This window comes from Acinonyx jubatus, chromosome B2 (assembly GCF_027475565.1).
Source record: "Acinonyx jubatus isolate Ajub_Pintada_27869175 chromosome B2, VMU_Ajub_asm_v1.0, whole genome shotgun sequence".
Lineage (NCBI taxonomy): Eukaryota > Metazoa > Chordata > Mammalia > Carnivora > Felidae > Acinonyx > Acinonyx jubatus.
The window spans coordinates 27,289,678-27,306,578 of record NC_069385.1 but is presented as its reverse complement, the minus strand read 5'-3'; the positions used below and the strand labels follow the sequence as shown (position 1 = coordinate 27,306,578).

Sequence of the window (16,901 nt, the reverse complement as noted above, 5' to 3'; positions counted from 1 at the left end):
TATGTTGAAAAACAGAAAAAAATTGCCTGCCAAGAACCAACCGGCCAACAGAAGCACCGAGAAGTGGCTCCAATATCCCACCATGCCACTCTGCAACCCGTCTTCACATCTACACACACCACAGGAGAATTAACCTACAATCCATGGTGGAGAACTGGGGGAAGGTGGAAAAGGGGAAAACAAGTAAAGAAATTCCTTGCTGTCCCACTATCTGAATGGAAGACGATCGTATCTCAAGCAGGAAGATGAGAGAAGGATGAACCTTCAGCTAAACCACACAAATGTTCCCTGGCATCTAGAGCTATGGGAAATCTCTCAGTCCATTTCCCTCTGGTGGCAGCAACGGATAGATACCTGTGTACCGGGTGCTAGTCATTGAAGAGGTCCGGGGAGGAGACTAATAGAATCCATTAAAGTTCATTCAAAAATTGTTATTGGAAACCGCAAATGAGCAAGACCCTTAAAACTAAGAAAAAGCTACTTTTCATTTTATCCAACACTCTTATTGTTTTGCCCCACTCAAAGCATTTTTTTTAAAAATTCCCTTCTCCTGGCACCTGGGTGGCTTAGTCAGTTGAGCGTCTGACTCTCGATTTTGTCTCTGGTCACGATCTCATGGTTTGTGGGTTCAAGCGCCATGTCAGGCTCCGAGCTGACAGTGTGGAGCCTGCTTGGGATTCCCTCTCTCCCTCGCTCCCTGCCCCTCCCCCACCTGTGTGGGTGTTCTCTCTTTCCAAATAAGTAAACTTAAAAAAAATATTCCCTTCCCCAGAGTTGAAAAAAGAAAAAAGCAAAACCAAAAACTACAAACTAGAAACGAGATTAGAACACCTGGTTTATTGGGGAAAATTCGTAATGAAAACAGCAATGGTTTATTCTGCAAGTTACAAAATAATAATTTGGTATATAAAATGAATTGGTTTTCATTATGTAAGAACAAATGGTAAAAAAATAATAATAGTCAACGCGATATATCATATATTTGCCATTCAGAGAAACCTCACATCCCTGATTTTTCCCATTGTATGTTTTATATCAGATATTTTAAATCTCTTTTCCAAGGAAGACCAGGTTTGTAACTACATTTAAGGTGTTGTTTACAATTGCCATCTATCAGAAGCTGTGTCTATATGATTAGAGCCCAGTCAAACCTGAGATGAAGAATTCAAGCCATTTCTTCTCCTGACGCTGTCTTCATGCTACTTTGTGATAGGAATGGCCCTCCTGATGCTTCAATAAACAACCAAATCACACCTGTCAGCCGCGATGAGTTAGACCCAGCCCAGCTTTCAATCAGATCTACTGTGTTCCCGAACATATAGACACAAAAGAGTACAGATCTATGAATTCAGCACTTTCCCACACCCCAACCCTACAAGCCACTTCAAAAGAGAAAATTTTGTCTTAACATTTCACTACGTAAGGAGGCCTGACTACGGCAGCAGGCTTTGGCTATGAAAGAAAACGTTCGTAGATGCCATATCAAGTTAACATGAAGTTTTGCAAAAAAAAAAAAAAAAAATCAGGATATTAGTTAGAAATTCTCACAAATGGTATGCATTTAGGAAAATATTTTGCTTCTTTAAATAGGTGAAGGCTTGAAAAATATATATTTTTTGTATTTCTCGTGGAATAGTTGGTCACTGACAATTTTTACTAATACCGCTCTCTTCTTGTTGGCTTTTAATAGACCCAGTCCATTCCACCTGAGAAAAACACACAATCTTTGAAGCCTTCTCATTTTTTACCGTATAAAGGGGTTACGTTTCATATTCATATTCTTTTACCGTCACACCAATCTTTGAAGCCTTCTCATTTTTTACCGTATAAAGGGGTTACGTTTCATATTCATATTCTTTTACAAATGCAGTATAAATGGTATGGGTAGAAATAAGGAGATACGGGCATATTACAGGTAATTAATTAAAAGAAGTAAGTTTTGTTTACAAACATATATAAAAGGTGAATATGAAACTGTACTGCCATTTAAGAAATATTTTCTCCCAAGTTATTTAGCATTGACTAATTTCATGATATGCACACTGCCCACCAAATGGGTTCGAAGGACGCTGAGGAAGACAGTTTCTTGCTCTGGGATCCATCTTGGCAGCATCGAGTTTCTTCTGCTCACTCCCCACCTTAGGCGGATGTGTAGAAGTACCTGGGCTTAGCATTGCCCAAAAGGTCATCTTCATAGTTGGGAAGGCAACAGAAGAAGAAGGCACAGCCGATCAGGATAATCGTGGCCGCCCACCCAAAACCATAGGCCCAATTATAGATGTAAGTGACGGCAGGGTTGGCATGAAGGTCGAAGGTCTGGGTGTACTTCACGGGGTAAATTACCAGGGAGATGATCTGGAAGACAGCTGAAGGGAAGAAAAACATCCCAAAGAGTGAATATGGACGCATGGATGAATGCGTGGTAACAACAGATTAACTCCCTCTTCCACGATGTCTTTGCCTTTACATAACCGTTAAATCCACTTCGCGCTAATGAAAGGGACCGGGGGAATGTGGTTAATCATGAGCCAACACAGGTTATTGAGTGTTGTATGTCAGAGATACCTGGCACTGAGCAGAAGACTGAATATACGAAATACAGACAGAACAATTAGGGACTCTCTCGGTAGTACCTGTGTACGCATTACGTTTACTAAAGTAAAAGGTGCAAAACTATAGTACAGAGTAGAAAGCAGGGTGGTACCGAAGAGTATTTTTTCATCTTGGTAATTCCTGTGCCAAACACAGTTCATATTTTCCATGTTAGCAAAAGTAATATGTACGCATATACACACGTGTGCACAACACATACGTGAGACAATGTTGATAAACTACACCACTGGAATAGTCACTTAATAAACGAGTGACTAAGTGGCAGGCACAGCAAGCCAATGATGCGAATGACCAATGTAGGGAAGCACCAGAAAAGCCTGCAGAGGAGGCAGGAATCTGAAGAATAAATAGAAATGGAGAGATGGAGGTCGGAGGCAAGAATGTTCCAGGATGGCGGGACGGGAATTCAAGAGGGGAAGAGTCAGTGCCTTGGGGAAGTGGAAGGAAGATATAAGAAAGAATGCACAGACCCAGAAGATTTCTAAGCTCTTTGGTAGAAGAGTCACCTTATTACAGTTATTATTCATCATATTGGCATTTTAAGCAAATTAAAAAAAAAATACAAACTTGATTAAATCTATTTTTGTCTTATTTTCCAATGAACATGCATAACTCTACAAAGCTGTAACGAGCTTCCACGCACTATGCTGCGTTCTTGCATTCTCTCACGCCATAGTTCACCCGTGCATTGTTACATCATTGGGCATGAATGCATTTTCAATCTGTGACATTGAGACACCAGTCTGCACCCAGAGGGGCCAGCTGGCCGTGCTCTGGAGAGCAGAGAGTCCTCAATCCTCCTCCTTTCACCGAAATGCTTTCTGCCAGCTCCACAAATGCATCCTCAAAGTCATTTTCTTTTCCTTTTTTGTTTTTTTATTGCTAGAAAGGCCATCAGTGTTTCCACATCATGGTTTGTTCCTTCCGTTTTTCAACTCAAAATATTCCCCTTCTCTGGCAATTTAAGAAGAGTGATCTCGGTGCAGATCTTAACATTTCTCTGTTTCTTATATGCTTTAAATGGCAAATTCTTACTTGTTAAGTTTATTATTTACTGCAAAATATTGCGTAAGACATAAAAGCAACCCTTGCCTAAATTATCTTCAAATTCCCCTGGTCATAAATGTTAAATATCGTTCACCACCTGTTTCAGTTCATCATAGGTAAAGTTCTTACAATGATTTGGATCCATTTCTGCACAATCTGTATTGTATCGGTACTCAGTTTTTCAGATAGTAACCCCAAGGCATACATAAAATTAAAAATAATTGTTGCTGCGAAATATTTCTTAGAAGTCCAGTAGGCCCTAACTGAACGTTGCTAACCACTAAAAGTACACTGAAGATTCCTAGGCCTTTCCCTCTTCTAACAACATGCCCCGTTCTACTTATCAAACTCTCAAGGCAAAAATGAGTACTCAGTCGTAAGGTGAGAAGGCAGAATTAAGCAGGACAGTATGCAGTGAAGCTGTGGGAGTTTGCCAGAATTAGTCTTCCTTACAACAGAAACTCCTGCAACTCTGTCAGCTCGAGCAGGCCCTTCCCAGATCGTAATGTTTTTAACGCTAACATGGAGGAAAGTGGGATTTTTTAAATGATGGCAAATTCCATACAACATCATGTTTATCATGTAACCACTGGTTACGTGTACCATTCGCCGGCACTAAATACGTTCCCAATGTTGTGCAATCATCACCACTCTCTCTACCTAAAACTTTTTCAACATTCCCAACCTAAACTCTGCTTACCCCTCCCTCTCTCAGCCCCTGGTAAGCTTGGATCTACTTTCTGTCGCATAAGTGAAATCATAAAATACTTGCCCTCTGTGTCTACCTTGTTTCTCTTAGCATAGGATTTTCAAGGTCCATCCACACTGTAGCATATATCAGAGCTTTATTCCTTTTGATGGCTGAATAATACTCCATTGTATGTGATATACCACATTTTCATTTAACATTTCCTGCAACACTTGGGTTGTTTCCACCTTTTGGCTGTTGTGAATAATACTGCTATGACCATGGGTGGACAATCATGTCCAAGTCCCTGCTTGTTCAAGTCCCTGCTTTCAGTTCCTTGGGATACATACGGAGAAGAGGCATTGCCGGGTCATATGGTACCAACTGGGGTTTTTCAATGAATATGAATGTCCTGGTGTTATTTCTAATGGTGATTAAAATAGGCGCCCATCTAGTCTTCTAAGGCATGTGAAAGGAAGATACATCGCGTGTGTTGGTTTGATAAAGTCTTATAAATTTAACTATGAAAGCCAAATAGAAGCAGAAATAGGATTCAACAAGATTCTTCATGTTTTGTGATTCCAAACCACTTCTGGTTTTAAAATAGTATTCGAAAAGCAAACTTTGAGACATAAGGAACATTGGAGTAAACCTTATGTTTCAATCAAGGGAAATTCTCCAAGGTAAAGGTGAGGGCCGGACCTATACGGGCTGGTTCTCTGAGGCCACCTCCTTCTTCTGAGCCAGGACCCTTTTCACCCCTAACTTGTTCTGCCCAGGCTCTGCGAGCACCCTCCCTAAGCTCAGGGAACCCAGAACAGGGCAGTCTCCCTTTGGGCTCACGCTTGATCTTATGCACCTCTTCTAATCACAAGGCTTCTGACTTGTTCCAAGACCATCTGTTCACTCTGTACTTGTACTCCAGGTCTGTAGCTGGATTTCTGCTTTGGTCCCTCGAGCCTAAGTTAGTACCTTGAGAAAAGACCTGTGGATTTTCTCTTCCTCAGAAAATCCAGTGTTGCATCTAAATTCAGTTCTGCGGCTGAGGTCCCTAGTGCCAGGATCCCACCTAAAATTTCAAATAAATCTTGCTCCTAGACTCCTAGTTCTTGCATTCCGTTAATAAATGTTCACTCTGACCGCACTCACCTACATAACTAAATTCCCATCCCCCAGAACTGGCTCTATGATACAAAATGGCAATCCCAGTCCAGGCGCCTCCTAGAGTCTCCCGTCCCACCACAGAAACCCTTTCTATGCCCCACTATATCATAAGCTTCATCCTTCAATAAGTAACATCCTTCAATAAGTAAAATGGCTCCGGGACATTCCAGCCCCCTCAGCAAGGGGATCAAGGAGGCCCGCACTGGGATCGCTATGGAAACACTACACTTCCAGGGCTGACTCAGCCCTGGTCCCTCAAGGTAGGGGTGTCGCTGGACATGGGGTCATCTACAAGCGAGAGCAGCACGCAGAGTGACAACCTTCCTCCCTTGGATGGAGGACATGTAATACCGTCTGAGCCACAGGAGGAAGGGGACCTAGATCTTAAGACACTTGACTGTTACTTCGGCCCTTGGTGACACATTTTCTGCAAACAGATCAGGAAGTGTAATTGTCAAGGGTCATGGGAGAGACAGTACTATAGTGATGCCTACTGAAGGTATGAATTGCTGACATAGTCTTACCAGCCAGGGCCAGGAGGCCTCCAATCACTCTCAGAAAGACAAGCATCTGGGGTCCACAGAGGGCAAAGAAGGAGAGGATGAAACAGATCACCAGGATGATAAAGCCACAGAAGAGCATGGCAGCGGCTGCCCGTCCCCACGCTGTAAGAGAAAAGAAACGGTAGTTAATAAGACAGACATGCCAAATTTAAAAATCACTTGTCGAAGCATGAGTAGGAGTTTTTTGCTCTCTGTTCATTATATCTGGGCGCAAGGACAGCTTTTCTGACAGCACTTAAGCGTCTCCGTATCTCAAGGGAAGAAGAGGCAATTCGTGCGGAGGGTGCCCGATACGTTGCTACACAATAATGCCTTCTCCCCTCAGAGTCCGGGCGAATGTTTAGATCTCTGACATGAAAGTTCAAACTCATCAAACTGTTTCTCACGTAATAAAAAGGCCATATAAACAGGCATCTTTAAAAGGTTCACTCAAGTTCTAACACAACACAATTATAGTAAACATTTTTTATATTGAGCAATTAAATTAGAATCCCGTTAGGAAATGGTTCAAATACCTTGACAAAACGTCGTTGTTTCGTATTAGTGTTTGGTTCTGTGCCAAAATAATCATTGAAATCATCTGCCTCATGACTAGGCAGAGATGTGAAATAAAACAATTTAATTATGAAGAAGCTGTGACTTCATAACAAGTTTAGGTACAAATATATCCAGTTGCTAGTCTAAATGTTAATGTCTTGAACTATTCAGGATGTATTTGCACAAGAGCTCTTGATATTGATATTGGCCCTCAAAGGCCTCAGGATGAAGTGACAGTTGATTTCTGGGTTTGAAAATCTGCACGGGCACCTCCAGTCCCGTGTTGTTCTACCTTGAGCCTGTGGAAATATGGAGAGCCATGATACCCTGGCCAACAATCCCAGCCAATAATTCCCACTGCACAACCTGCACGAATTTCTCAAATCTCTTCAAATACAACCTCTCTAGAGGGCCTAACACTGATGGTGTAATCGCTCTGTGCCAGGCTCTGTGCTAAGAACCTGACATGCCTTAGTTCACAGAATCTTCACAATCTTTTTAAGGTTCATACTGTCATCACTTCTTTAGCGGGGTGCCTGGCTGGCTCAGTCGATAGAGCATGGGACTCTTGATCTCAGGGTCATGAGTTTGAGCACCATGTTGGGTGCAGAGATTACTTAAAAATCAAAGATCTTTGTCATTATTTCTTTAGAAATGAGTATATACGAAGGCTATGAAAATTCAAATAACCTGTCACGTAGCCACACGGCTGATAAGTGCTTCAGGCAGGTTCGATTTCCAGCCTGTCTAAATCCGAAACATGATTCTTTTTAGATCTATAATTTACATACCATAAAATTCACTCTTTCAAAGTATGCTCCTGCTATATTCATTCACAGGGTTGTGTAACCATCACCGCTTACGATTCCAAAGTTTTCATCCCCGCAAAAGAAGCTCCATACGTGCCACCCCCACCCCTTTCCTCCAGCTTCTGGCAACCATTAATCTGGTTTCTGTTACTATCAATTTTCCTGTTCTGGACATTTCATATACACGGAATCCATACTGCATGGCCTTTTGTGACTGTCTTCTTTCACCTATTGTGTGGCCAGTCTGCATTTTATTTATCCATTCATTCACTGATAGACGAACACGCACTCTTAATCTATTTACTTTTTTACTGCACTCAAAAAAGCAAGTCATGTGTTCATCTGTCCTGGTTTCACTCCTCCTCGAGCACCACTCGGCTGACAAATTCATCCTCCCTTAATTCTAGGTCATTTGGTCACAGTGGAAGACACAGGGGGCAAAAACAACAGGGGCTCAGAAGCCAGCCAGACTTCATGTGCTCCCTGCCTCTGTCACCAATTAGCCACCATCAGCCTGCACATCTGCTAACCTGGGCTAAAAATGCCTTCTTTCAACATTATTGTGAGGAGGACAGCCCTTGTGTGAAAAGTCAGGGAGCTAGGAAGGCTCCAGCCTTTACCACTCGAAAAGTTCCTTGCATATTATTCCTCTGACTTTTCTCCAGTTCCTCACCTTTCTCCATTTTCTTTCTGTATTTCTTTACTTCTGCACTTCTTTCCATTCGTTCTTGTTCCTCAGTTACCCACTGCATGTTTACATCATCATCTGTTATAGACAAACTTTCTCCAACCCCCATGCTCCTTCCAGATCTTCCTCTAGGTTTAGGAATGACTGGGGCGTAATAGGTTATTAAGAAGAGAACACATTTTCATATGTCTCAGAAATACCATGTTTTCCCACAAACTATCCCTTAGTGGCCTGCAAGATGAGGCAGAGACACAGCATGAGTGGGCCTATTTTATATTTTTAAAATTTTTTAATAATTTTATATATTTTTAATTTATATTTTATATATAATTTTTTATTTATATTTATAATTTTCATTACTTTCCTCCAGACCTTTTTTGCTCTTTCCGGAGATCGATCGGAGGTCTTAGGGGCAAGATAAAATAGAAATGTTTTATTTTAAATCAGAAATGAATAAAGCCAGAATGTGAAATGTTCTCACTTTTGCCTCGTCCTTCAAGTAAGGTAACTTGCAAGAGAAGTGGGATTGTGCTATGGAAAGAATAGTAATCAGACCATATCAAGGTTGAGCCCATAGATCACGGTGTCAAAATCATCAGTGGTGCTTATTAAAAATACAGATTCCCGTGACTCCCTCCAAGCCCAACGGATCATAACTCAAGAGGTAGTACCCAGGAATCTGTGCCTTACTGGCATCTCTTACATCCATACTAAAGTTTGAGAAGAACTAAGAGAGATGATTAATCTCCTTACCAAAACAGAGCACTGCCAAAAAAAGAACATGTAACTTTCGGTATATGACCCACTGTCGATTACAGTCTCATTTCTACGGATTTTTATGGCTACTGTCAATCATTACAACTAAATCCAATCATTACATTCAAAGAAGCAGACACTGATTTTGCCTTTTAAGTTGAGTTCACAGGTTAGAAACTGCCATGAAAGGCAACCAATCTGTATAAGCATTCGGAGGAGTGCAAACATAATGAAAACTTGTGTAGCAGAATGTGAGTCTTCAATAATAACAACAACAAAAAAACCTTCCTAACAAGGAACACATTTTGCTGACCAAACTCTGACAGTCACAGATTAAGGTTTGAAAAGTATAGCTGACTAAATGATGAGGGATGTAGCTATGACGAGTAGTATTAATAATTATTCCTGTTTATTTGGGGAAGATTAATACAGATTATCCCCATTCCCACTCCCTCTAACATGATAGCTGAAGTGTAATTTACATTTCGTTTCACGTACTTGAAAGGAATTCAGAAAATAGTGAGCCCCTTCGCCTACCCTGAAGCCAACAGGTGAACACAAATATGAACACAGCCCATTTTAAGAACTTTGCCTAAGCTGTGTGAAATAATCCAGTAGTGTCTTGTTTAAACGCTGAGTCTGAGAAAATCAAAATGGCAAAGTAAGTGGCCTTTTGTCTTGAGAAAGGCTTCCCTGGAAGCAGGACACGTGATAACCTGCTCCTGCAGCATGGAAAAACCCACACTGAATCATTTAATTATCACAGAAGACAGAAACCTTGGCACAGTTTTGAAGACCTGGCTGATGAGCGATGAGTAAGGCAATCTGCCCTCTCCTATCAATGGCTGTTTTGCTGTAAAATGATGAGATGGACCCTACCTGGTCTGATCAAGGTCATCCCAGCCCAACATTCCTCCCGAGAAGGGGGCCGACAGCCATGCAGACTTATAACATGGCAAATCTCCCCGACACACCTTGTGAAAAGTTAAGTCTGCACCCCGAGTACTTTTGGTTTCACTTAATTACCCAGAATGAGCCTAATACCTACAAATGTATCCAACCCTTTTAGGAAGGATTTCTATGTTTGTATTATACCATGGTCTAAATTATACCGTATTTACCAACCCCAAGAGGAAAACATCTTAAAGCTATTTCTTCCATGAATGTACAGATGGATGGTCCTTGGCTCTTCGAAGGCAGACTGTCCATCTTTATTCTGAAGACAAGTCTGTTCTCCATTATTATTTTGTACACAAAATGTTATTGTCTTTCCTAATTATGGTTTGCGACAGACAGCAGGGAGGATTCTCACTGTCAATTAGCCCTCGCCGAACAGGGACCACAAATCACGCAGTACTACAAGTACACAGATGCTATGTTTCTGTGCAGGAATATTTTTTGTTTGTTCTGTCTCCTTAAGGGAAGACCAATTTGGTGTTGTATATAACCTATTACATCCTAAATTTATTTTCTAAGTGCCACTTGGAGAAGTTCATATTATTAAAGAGACCAGCCACTTTATAAACCCACTTTTAAATAAGATTCATTAAAGACCCATTTGGATAAAGAACAGCCTACCTAATTTTGCTCTCACTTGCAAAGATTCAACATCAGATCGACACCAATGGTCACTAATGTAATTCTGAGTTTTTCCTAGAAAATGCTTTTAGGTTTTTTGTATGAGAAAAATGCTATTATCTTTTTTCCAGTGATGACATTTGAAAATGCAATGTTACAAGACAAATACAGCTAGGAAAAGACCAGTAAGGTCAACGGATAAGAAAGGAGCGAGAAAAAAAAAAAAAAAAGAGGAAAAATAAATACCTTGAATGCCACGCTGGAAACCATAAATCAAACTGAAGTTTGTGAAAAGGAAAAAAAAAGAAAAAACAACATACAGACGAGAGCACTACTAATATTTTTAGTATTGTGGGTAATATTTTAGAGACGGTCACTAATTGTTCCTCCAAAGTTAGTTTTTCTTTTAATGGATTTGCAGCATTTTTCAGTAGTTTTCCATGTGGGCACCCAACACTGACCATGACAGTCTGGTCTAGCTAGCCCCTTACTCAGTACCTTGCAGATGCCCACCTGTCGCCCAATTAAAGTAGAATCCCTTTCCAGAACAAAAGATCCATCTATTAATAGGGAAGGGCCTACCTAATAAATCTGAGCTTTGATCAGATCTCATACTATTTGTATAGAGTTCTTTAGGTCAGATAGACTCTTTACGTCATGGACTGAAAACTGGATAAAACCATGATTACAAATTACACAGTTCCTGTCTACAAATAAGTATACACATAGATGGAATATATATTCAAAAAGCCTGGCGCATGCCCAATGAGGAGGTAATCTGCAGGAATATGGACCAGTGCTTCTGAAACTATACAGTGCTTACGCGTCACCTGGGGACCTTGTTAAAATGCAGATTCTGGTTCAGAAAGTGGGGCCTGAGATACTGAGTGCCCAGTAACCTTCCAGATAATGCTGATGCTAGTGGTCTGGACACTTTGAGTAGCAAAAATCTTGAGGGCAACTCATAACAGACCTCCAAAAAAAATTACATAGGAAGAAGTGATTTTGCAGAAGCTTTAGAAGACAAGCAAAGCAATGTCAGGGGCATGTGCGACAGCATCCAGTTGGCATGAGAGTCTTTACGTGCTCTACATTTTCTCCTGAAACTGAGCCAGGTGATAACTACTTACCGCTGTGTTTTTACGGAACGATGATACTTTGCCCCGTTATGGTCTTCTTTGAAAGTCTCCGTGGGGAAACCATCCATCCCATACGGGAAGATGTGAAAATGGAGAATTTCTCCCTCAACCTGGACAAGAGGACTAGCAGGGAACTGGGGATCAACGGTCACGTATTTGAAAGTCTGTCAGATGAAGAAGGCTGGGAAGGAGAATTTACACGGAAGCACATTTGAGCTCCATCGGCGTAAGACAAGTACTTTTAAACCAAGAGCAGCGTCCAGGGAACTGAATTAAGTTGCGAACAAAGGGAAGAGGGCTCCACTCATCGTGGGTGGTGTTGATGAGCACAGGCTTTGGTGAAAGTGTGAACAGGTGCACTCTTACGCCCTTCTAATTCTCATTGCCTGTGAGTCTGTGCCCGCTTGCACGGAGAAAACAAGTTAGGTCACTAAAAAGGGAGTGAGGCTGTCGGGCGATTACTGCCAAGTGCAGCAAATGGCTAGGTCACAAGTTCCCACACGTCTGGATTTTATAAATGAACACACATATCTATGCTTTAATTCGGAAAATCAATGGAGTGGCCAACCTTTATTTTTCTGTGTAAAGACATGAACACACACCCACAAAGAGTAATCTACCTACTAATGCCTAATTTCATAAAACAATAACATTTCAAGATCTCACCCTACCTCTCTGCAAAAAGGCCTCAAGAGCATAGTCTCAAAATGAACTCTTCTAAGTTCAATTTCGCCTAATGTAAACCTATTCACTTTGTATTTATGCTTCTCATTTCCTGTACATTTTAAGAACCGTAGGGCTAAATAATCTAAAAAGATCCACATAATAAATACTCTGATTCTTGGACTAATCCAAGACTGAGTTCATGTAAAAAAAAAAAAAAATACCATTCAATTCATTCTGTGGTATTCAAAGGGCGTCTGGTAAAATGAAGCTCTGAACTTGTGAGTTCAGATCTAAAGCAAGCACTCTTGGACTTGGCCGTACTGACTCCCCGCTGCCATTCTTGGTGCATAAACTCATCGCCATTATCCCGGTGCATAAATCCAACTCCATTAGTCTCCACCCTGACAAGCCAGAGCTTGCTTGGGCTTTAGAATCTGTATCACTGACACTTAAAATAGCTTCCTGATGTATTTCTTCTTAAAAACGGGGAATAAAAGGTGCCGACGGTACAAAAACAGTCTGCATGAACATGCATTCCAATTTAATTTTGCATTTTATTTACATGTGAAATTCGAACAATTATTTCAATGTTCTTTTCCTGTTTGGAGAAATATAAATGTGAGGTTCTTTCTGTGCTATACATGCTCATGATATTTTAAAAAATTAAACAAGTATTTGTTAAGCTGGGTATCTATTTAGTTGTTAATACCATGTAAAAACAAATATCCAGCTTATAATTTGGTTGATTTATAAGGAAAAATGAGGTGATGTGGCAATCTGAAATTCTTTAAAAAACTGTCAACAACCACGAGGAATATAATATTCTGCATTTTACATAGTTCTAAGGAACTATCTCCCTTTATAAAAGCATCTATGTTATTAGTATTATTGCCAATACTTGAAGAATAATCTGTGTTTTTAATATCAAAATGAGCATATTAATGTTATGAATATTAATACAAAGAGATGGTCAAGCACTTTGTAATCAAAAGGTATATTTTCTTAAAAGTTACGATGGTAGTTACATGTGTGGCTTGAAGTTACCTGGGTGCTCAGTAGGTTAAACATCCGACTTTGGCTCAGGTCATGATCTCGAGGTTCATGAGTTCGGGTCCCGCATCAGGCTCTGTGCTGACAGCTCAGACCCTTGAGCCTGTTTTGGATTCTGTGTCTCCCTTTCCCTCTGACCCTCCCCTGCTCATTCTCTGTCTCTCTCTCTTTCTCTTAAAAATAAATGAAACAATAAAAAAAAATTGTTTTAAGTTACAATGATGTCATGTTGATGTTCTAGTACATTTCAAGAAGTTTTTAAAAAGTGGATGTACAAAAGTCAATCCTCTGTATTGAGATATTTTAAGTAGAGCCATCCACCTTACTCTTTGTTGTGTTTATACATACGTGGGAGTGTGTGTAAACTGCTCACTACATTTTAGATAAACCTCCCATAAACACGTTGTTTTCCACAAAGCCTTACTGGGGTTATCTGAAAATCTCCAGGGTTCAGAGATGCCTAGATAATCGCCCTATAGTGTAGGAATACACAATTTTTACACCTGTTAAGGAAGCCAACATCCATGGCAGAAAATGAAGTGAAAGTGTAATAAACACTCCAGCTCATCTCTGACCAGAATAGCCTGAAATGGACCTCTCTTTGAGAGTTCACATCAGTATTCTTCTTCCCACGGTTGCCTAATGACCATGACCGTGGCTCCTGGATTCATGATTTGATTCCAGGTCTAGAGCAAAAGCTGCATCGAACACGTTATTGGCACTTCTCTTTGCAAACGACACAGGAATAACTGAACTGAGATGTTAATGCCACCGCCCCCTTACGGAAAATCAGTCTTGCCGCATCATACAGGTAACAGATTTTTCAAGACCCGCTTGGAAAACTGAACTTTACCAAAAACCAGTTTCTTTTTTTCTTTTAAGTTTATGTATTTTGAGAGAAAGAGAGAGAACGTGAGTGGGGGAGGGGCAGAGGGAGAGCGAACCCCAAGCAGGCTCCACACCGTCAGCGCGGAGCCTGATGTGGGGGCTCAAACCCAAGAAGGGTGAGATCATGACCTAAGCTAAGCCCACATCAAGAGTCAGAAGCTCAACGGACTGAGTCACCCAGGCGCCCCACCAAAAACCAATTTCTATATCAAACTGAAACATAGTTTATGGACTGGATCAGGGTTGTCTTTACAATTAAAAAAGTTAATGCGTTAGCCTTCTAATTAAAAAATTGCACCAACAAAACCAGCTTATTCCCTTCCACATACAAAGCACTGTATCATTCTGAGGCTGGAGGAGCCACGCCCTGGGAAGGTGAGCTCATCCTCCAAGTCCAGGAAAAATAAGAACTGCATTGTGTGAGTTTCACAAGAGGGCTGTAGCCACAGCCAGGGAGAGCCGTGCAGGCTAGATCATGTCCCGGCAGCAGTGTTGATGGCCGTTCTGGCAGCACCTCTCGTCCAGCGTAACCTTCACGTGCGGAGGACCGCAGAGTACTCTCTGGGTCTGTATTAGTCTCTGTTCTGACGTCTGATCATCAAGTCCGTTTACAAGAACACATCTGTATAAGCAGTCTTCGTAAGTCCCCCAGAGAGACTGAGTTCCAATGCATTTTGGCTAAAAGATACAGATGTATGACTTCAAAGAAATTAATTCCCTTTAAAACCCTAAAAGATCTGAGATACTAGAAACCCCGGCAGGCGTTCTGTTTGTTTTAAGAGAGGAAAAACACAGACTTTAAGGCAAGCAGGAATTCCTTGCGGTCTTTACATTTCATTACCTGCTAATGAGGACCATGCCTCCCTTTGTGGGGCAAGCTTATGGTGAGAACTTCCAAACAATTCCGCAGTAGATAAGATACAGCACCAGGCTCTGGATACGGGCCCCCAGAACCAGAAATAAACTGCGTGCTTCGAAGTCCTAGGCCACTTCAGAGTAAAGAATCAAGTCAATCGCCCTAGCAGGGAATGGAGAAAGGCAGGGCAGGCTTCTTCCTTGGTTTTAAACTCAGTTGCTAAAGCCCCATTCCAGAGCACTTGGCTTTCAGTTGGGAATTGGGCTCGTACTTAAACCCTCCTCTCCAGCACCCCAGGCACACACACTAATCACAATAGATCCCAGCTGTTTTTGGCAACTACCAAACTTCGTGGGGGGTGGCAGCGGGCAAGAATGTGCCCCTTTCCAGTGGCGCCGATTAAGTAAAACACCCAGGCTGCTCCATGCTGGAAAAATAAAGCAACTCCAACTGCAGTATGTGAAATTTGTCAACGCTGCTTCATTTTGCTGGTGTAGAAGATGTGTTTGCTGTGTCGATTTCAAATCAGATGAAAATAACTGAGTTTTCTCAACAGCAATGCCGTACTTAAGTCAAAAAGACACCCCCTAAAAACAAAAAAAGAACCAGAACTAGCCTGCTCCTTAAAAGAACCGCAGTACCCATTGAAATCATAACTAACACTTTCGCCAAAAATTCCATTTTTTCTTTTTAATCGAGTAAGAGTTGCTTTCACTCAGTTCAAGCCAAACGAAGACACCGACCTTGGGGAAGGCGCGTATATTTTCATCTTACAAGGAATCAGAGGAGGCGGTGGCATAATGACAAGAGAGTTCACTAGGTCTCCAAGAAAATAGACTTTGTTCATTGTATTTACTCATCTAAACCTCTTTGATGGCTGAAAAATCACCTTTTGCATGTCACCGACAACCCCTACAAAAAAATAGTTTGAACTAGGGCCATTTTGGCCCAGCTGTGAGCCTGGTTTTGGACACTCAAAGCTGCTACTGCTTTCTTTTGCTCGGGTCGGATGCCTAACCTAAGCTCTAAATACATTTTTTTTTTTTTTAATCACTCACTACCTCTGCCCCGGTTCACTCCTTTTGCCTAGGGCGGCCTCCGAAGGCCGGAGGCCGCGCACGCCCAGCCGCAGCCCAGAGGGCTTCCCGGAGGCGGCGGCGGCACTCACCGTACTCCATGAGGCTCTGGCAGCCATCCTCGTAGGACCCGCTGCCGCCGCCCTCGTGGAAGCATCGCCACCACAGGGAGGACGTCTGGATGTGTTCGCTCGACTGCAGCCAGCCGCGGCCGGCCAGCGCGATGATATCGAAGGCGATGGCGCTGAGCAGCAGCAGGGGCAGGATCCACCTGCAGCGCTCGCAGGCCAGGCCGCAGCGCAGCATCTCGACGGTGGCGGCGCGGAGGAGAGGAGCGCGCGGGGCTCGGTCGCCGGCGGAGAGTGGCCCGCGAGCGCAGGCAGCGCGACAAAAGGGAAGAGGCCGCGGGGAGGCGGCTCCCGGAGGACGCGGCTCGGGGCGCCGGGGCCCCACCTAGATTCCGGTGACTCACGGCGCGCCGCCCCGACCTGCCCGGCCGGCCGGGGTGCGCGCGGGGAGAGGCGGGGCCGGGCTCGGGTTACACCGGGCGTGGGTGAGCCGGGCCCGCCCGCGCCGCCCTGGAGCCGCGGGGGGCCGGCGCCCGGCCTGGGAAGGGGGCCCGGGGGAGTGGGGGGGGGGGGGGTCCCGGCTGCAGCCCCGCGCGCCCCTGCGCCTCCCCACTGCCGCGTTCCCCGGCCTCCTGGAGCCTCTCACGCCAAATGTGGTTCTTCTCCGTGCCTCGCCGGGTGCACGTTTTCATCCGAGCCAACCAGCTAAATATTT

At 42.8% G+C, this 16,901-nt stretch overlaps 1 protein-coding gene across 1 annotated transcript; it reads right to left on the bottom strand.

Moving 5' to 3' along the window:
• Positions 1 to 822: 822 nt before the first annotated feature.
• PERP (p53 apoptosis effector related to PMP22) lies at positions 823 to 16,630 on the bottom strand. Its single transcript, XM_027056782.2, has 4 exons — positions 16,211 to 16,630; positions 6,037 to 6,177; positions 1,794 to 2,366; positions 823 to 1,736 (listed from the first exon to the last, which is right to left on the bottom strand). Exons 1-3 carry the CDS (start codon positions 16,422 to 16,424, stop codon positions 2,140 to 2,142), a joined length of 582 nt encoding a protein of 193 aa, XP_026912583.1. The 5' UTR covers positions 16,425 to 16,630; the 3' UTR covers positions 823 to 1,736; positions 1,794 to 2,139.
• Between the last annotated feature and the right edge of the window lie 271 nt (positions 16,631 to 16,901).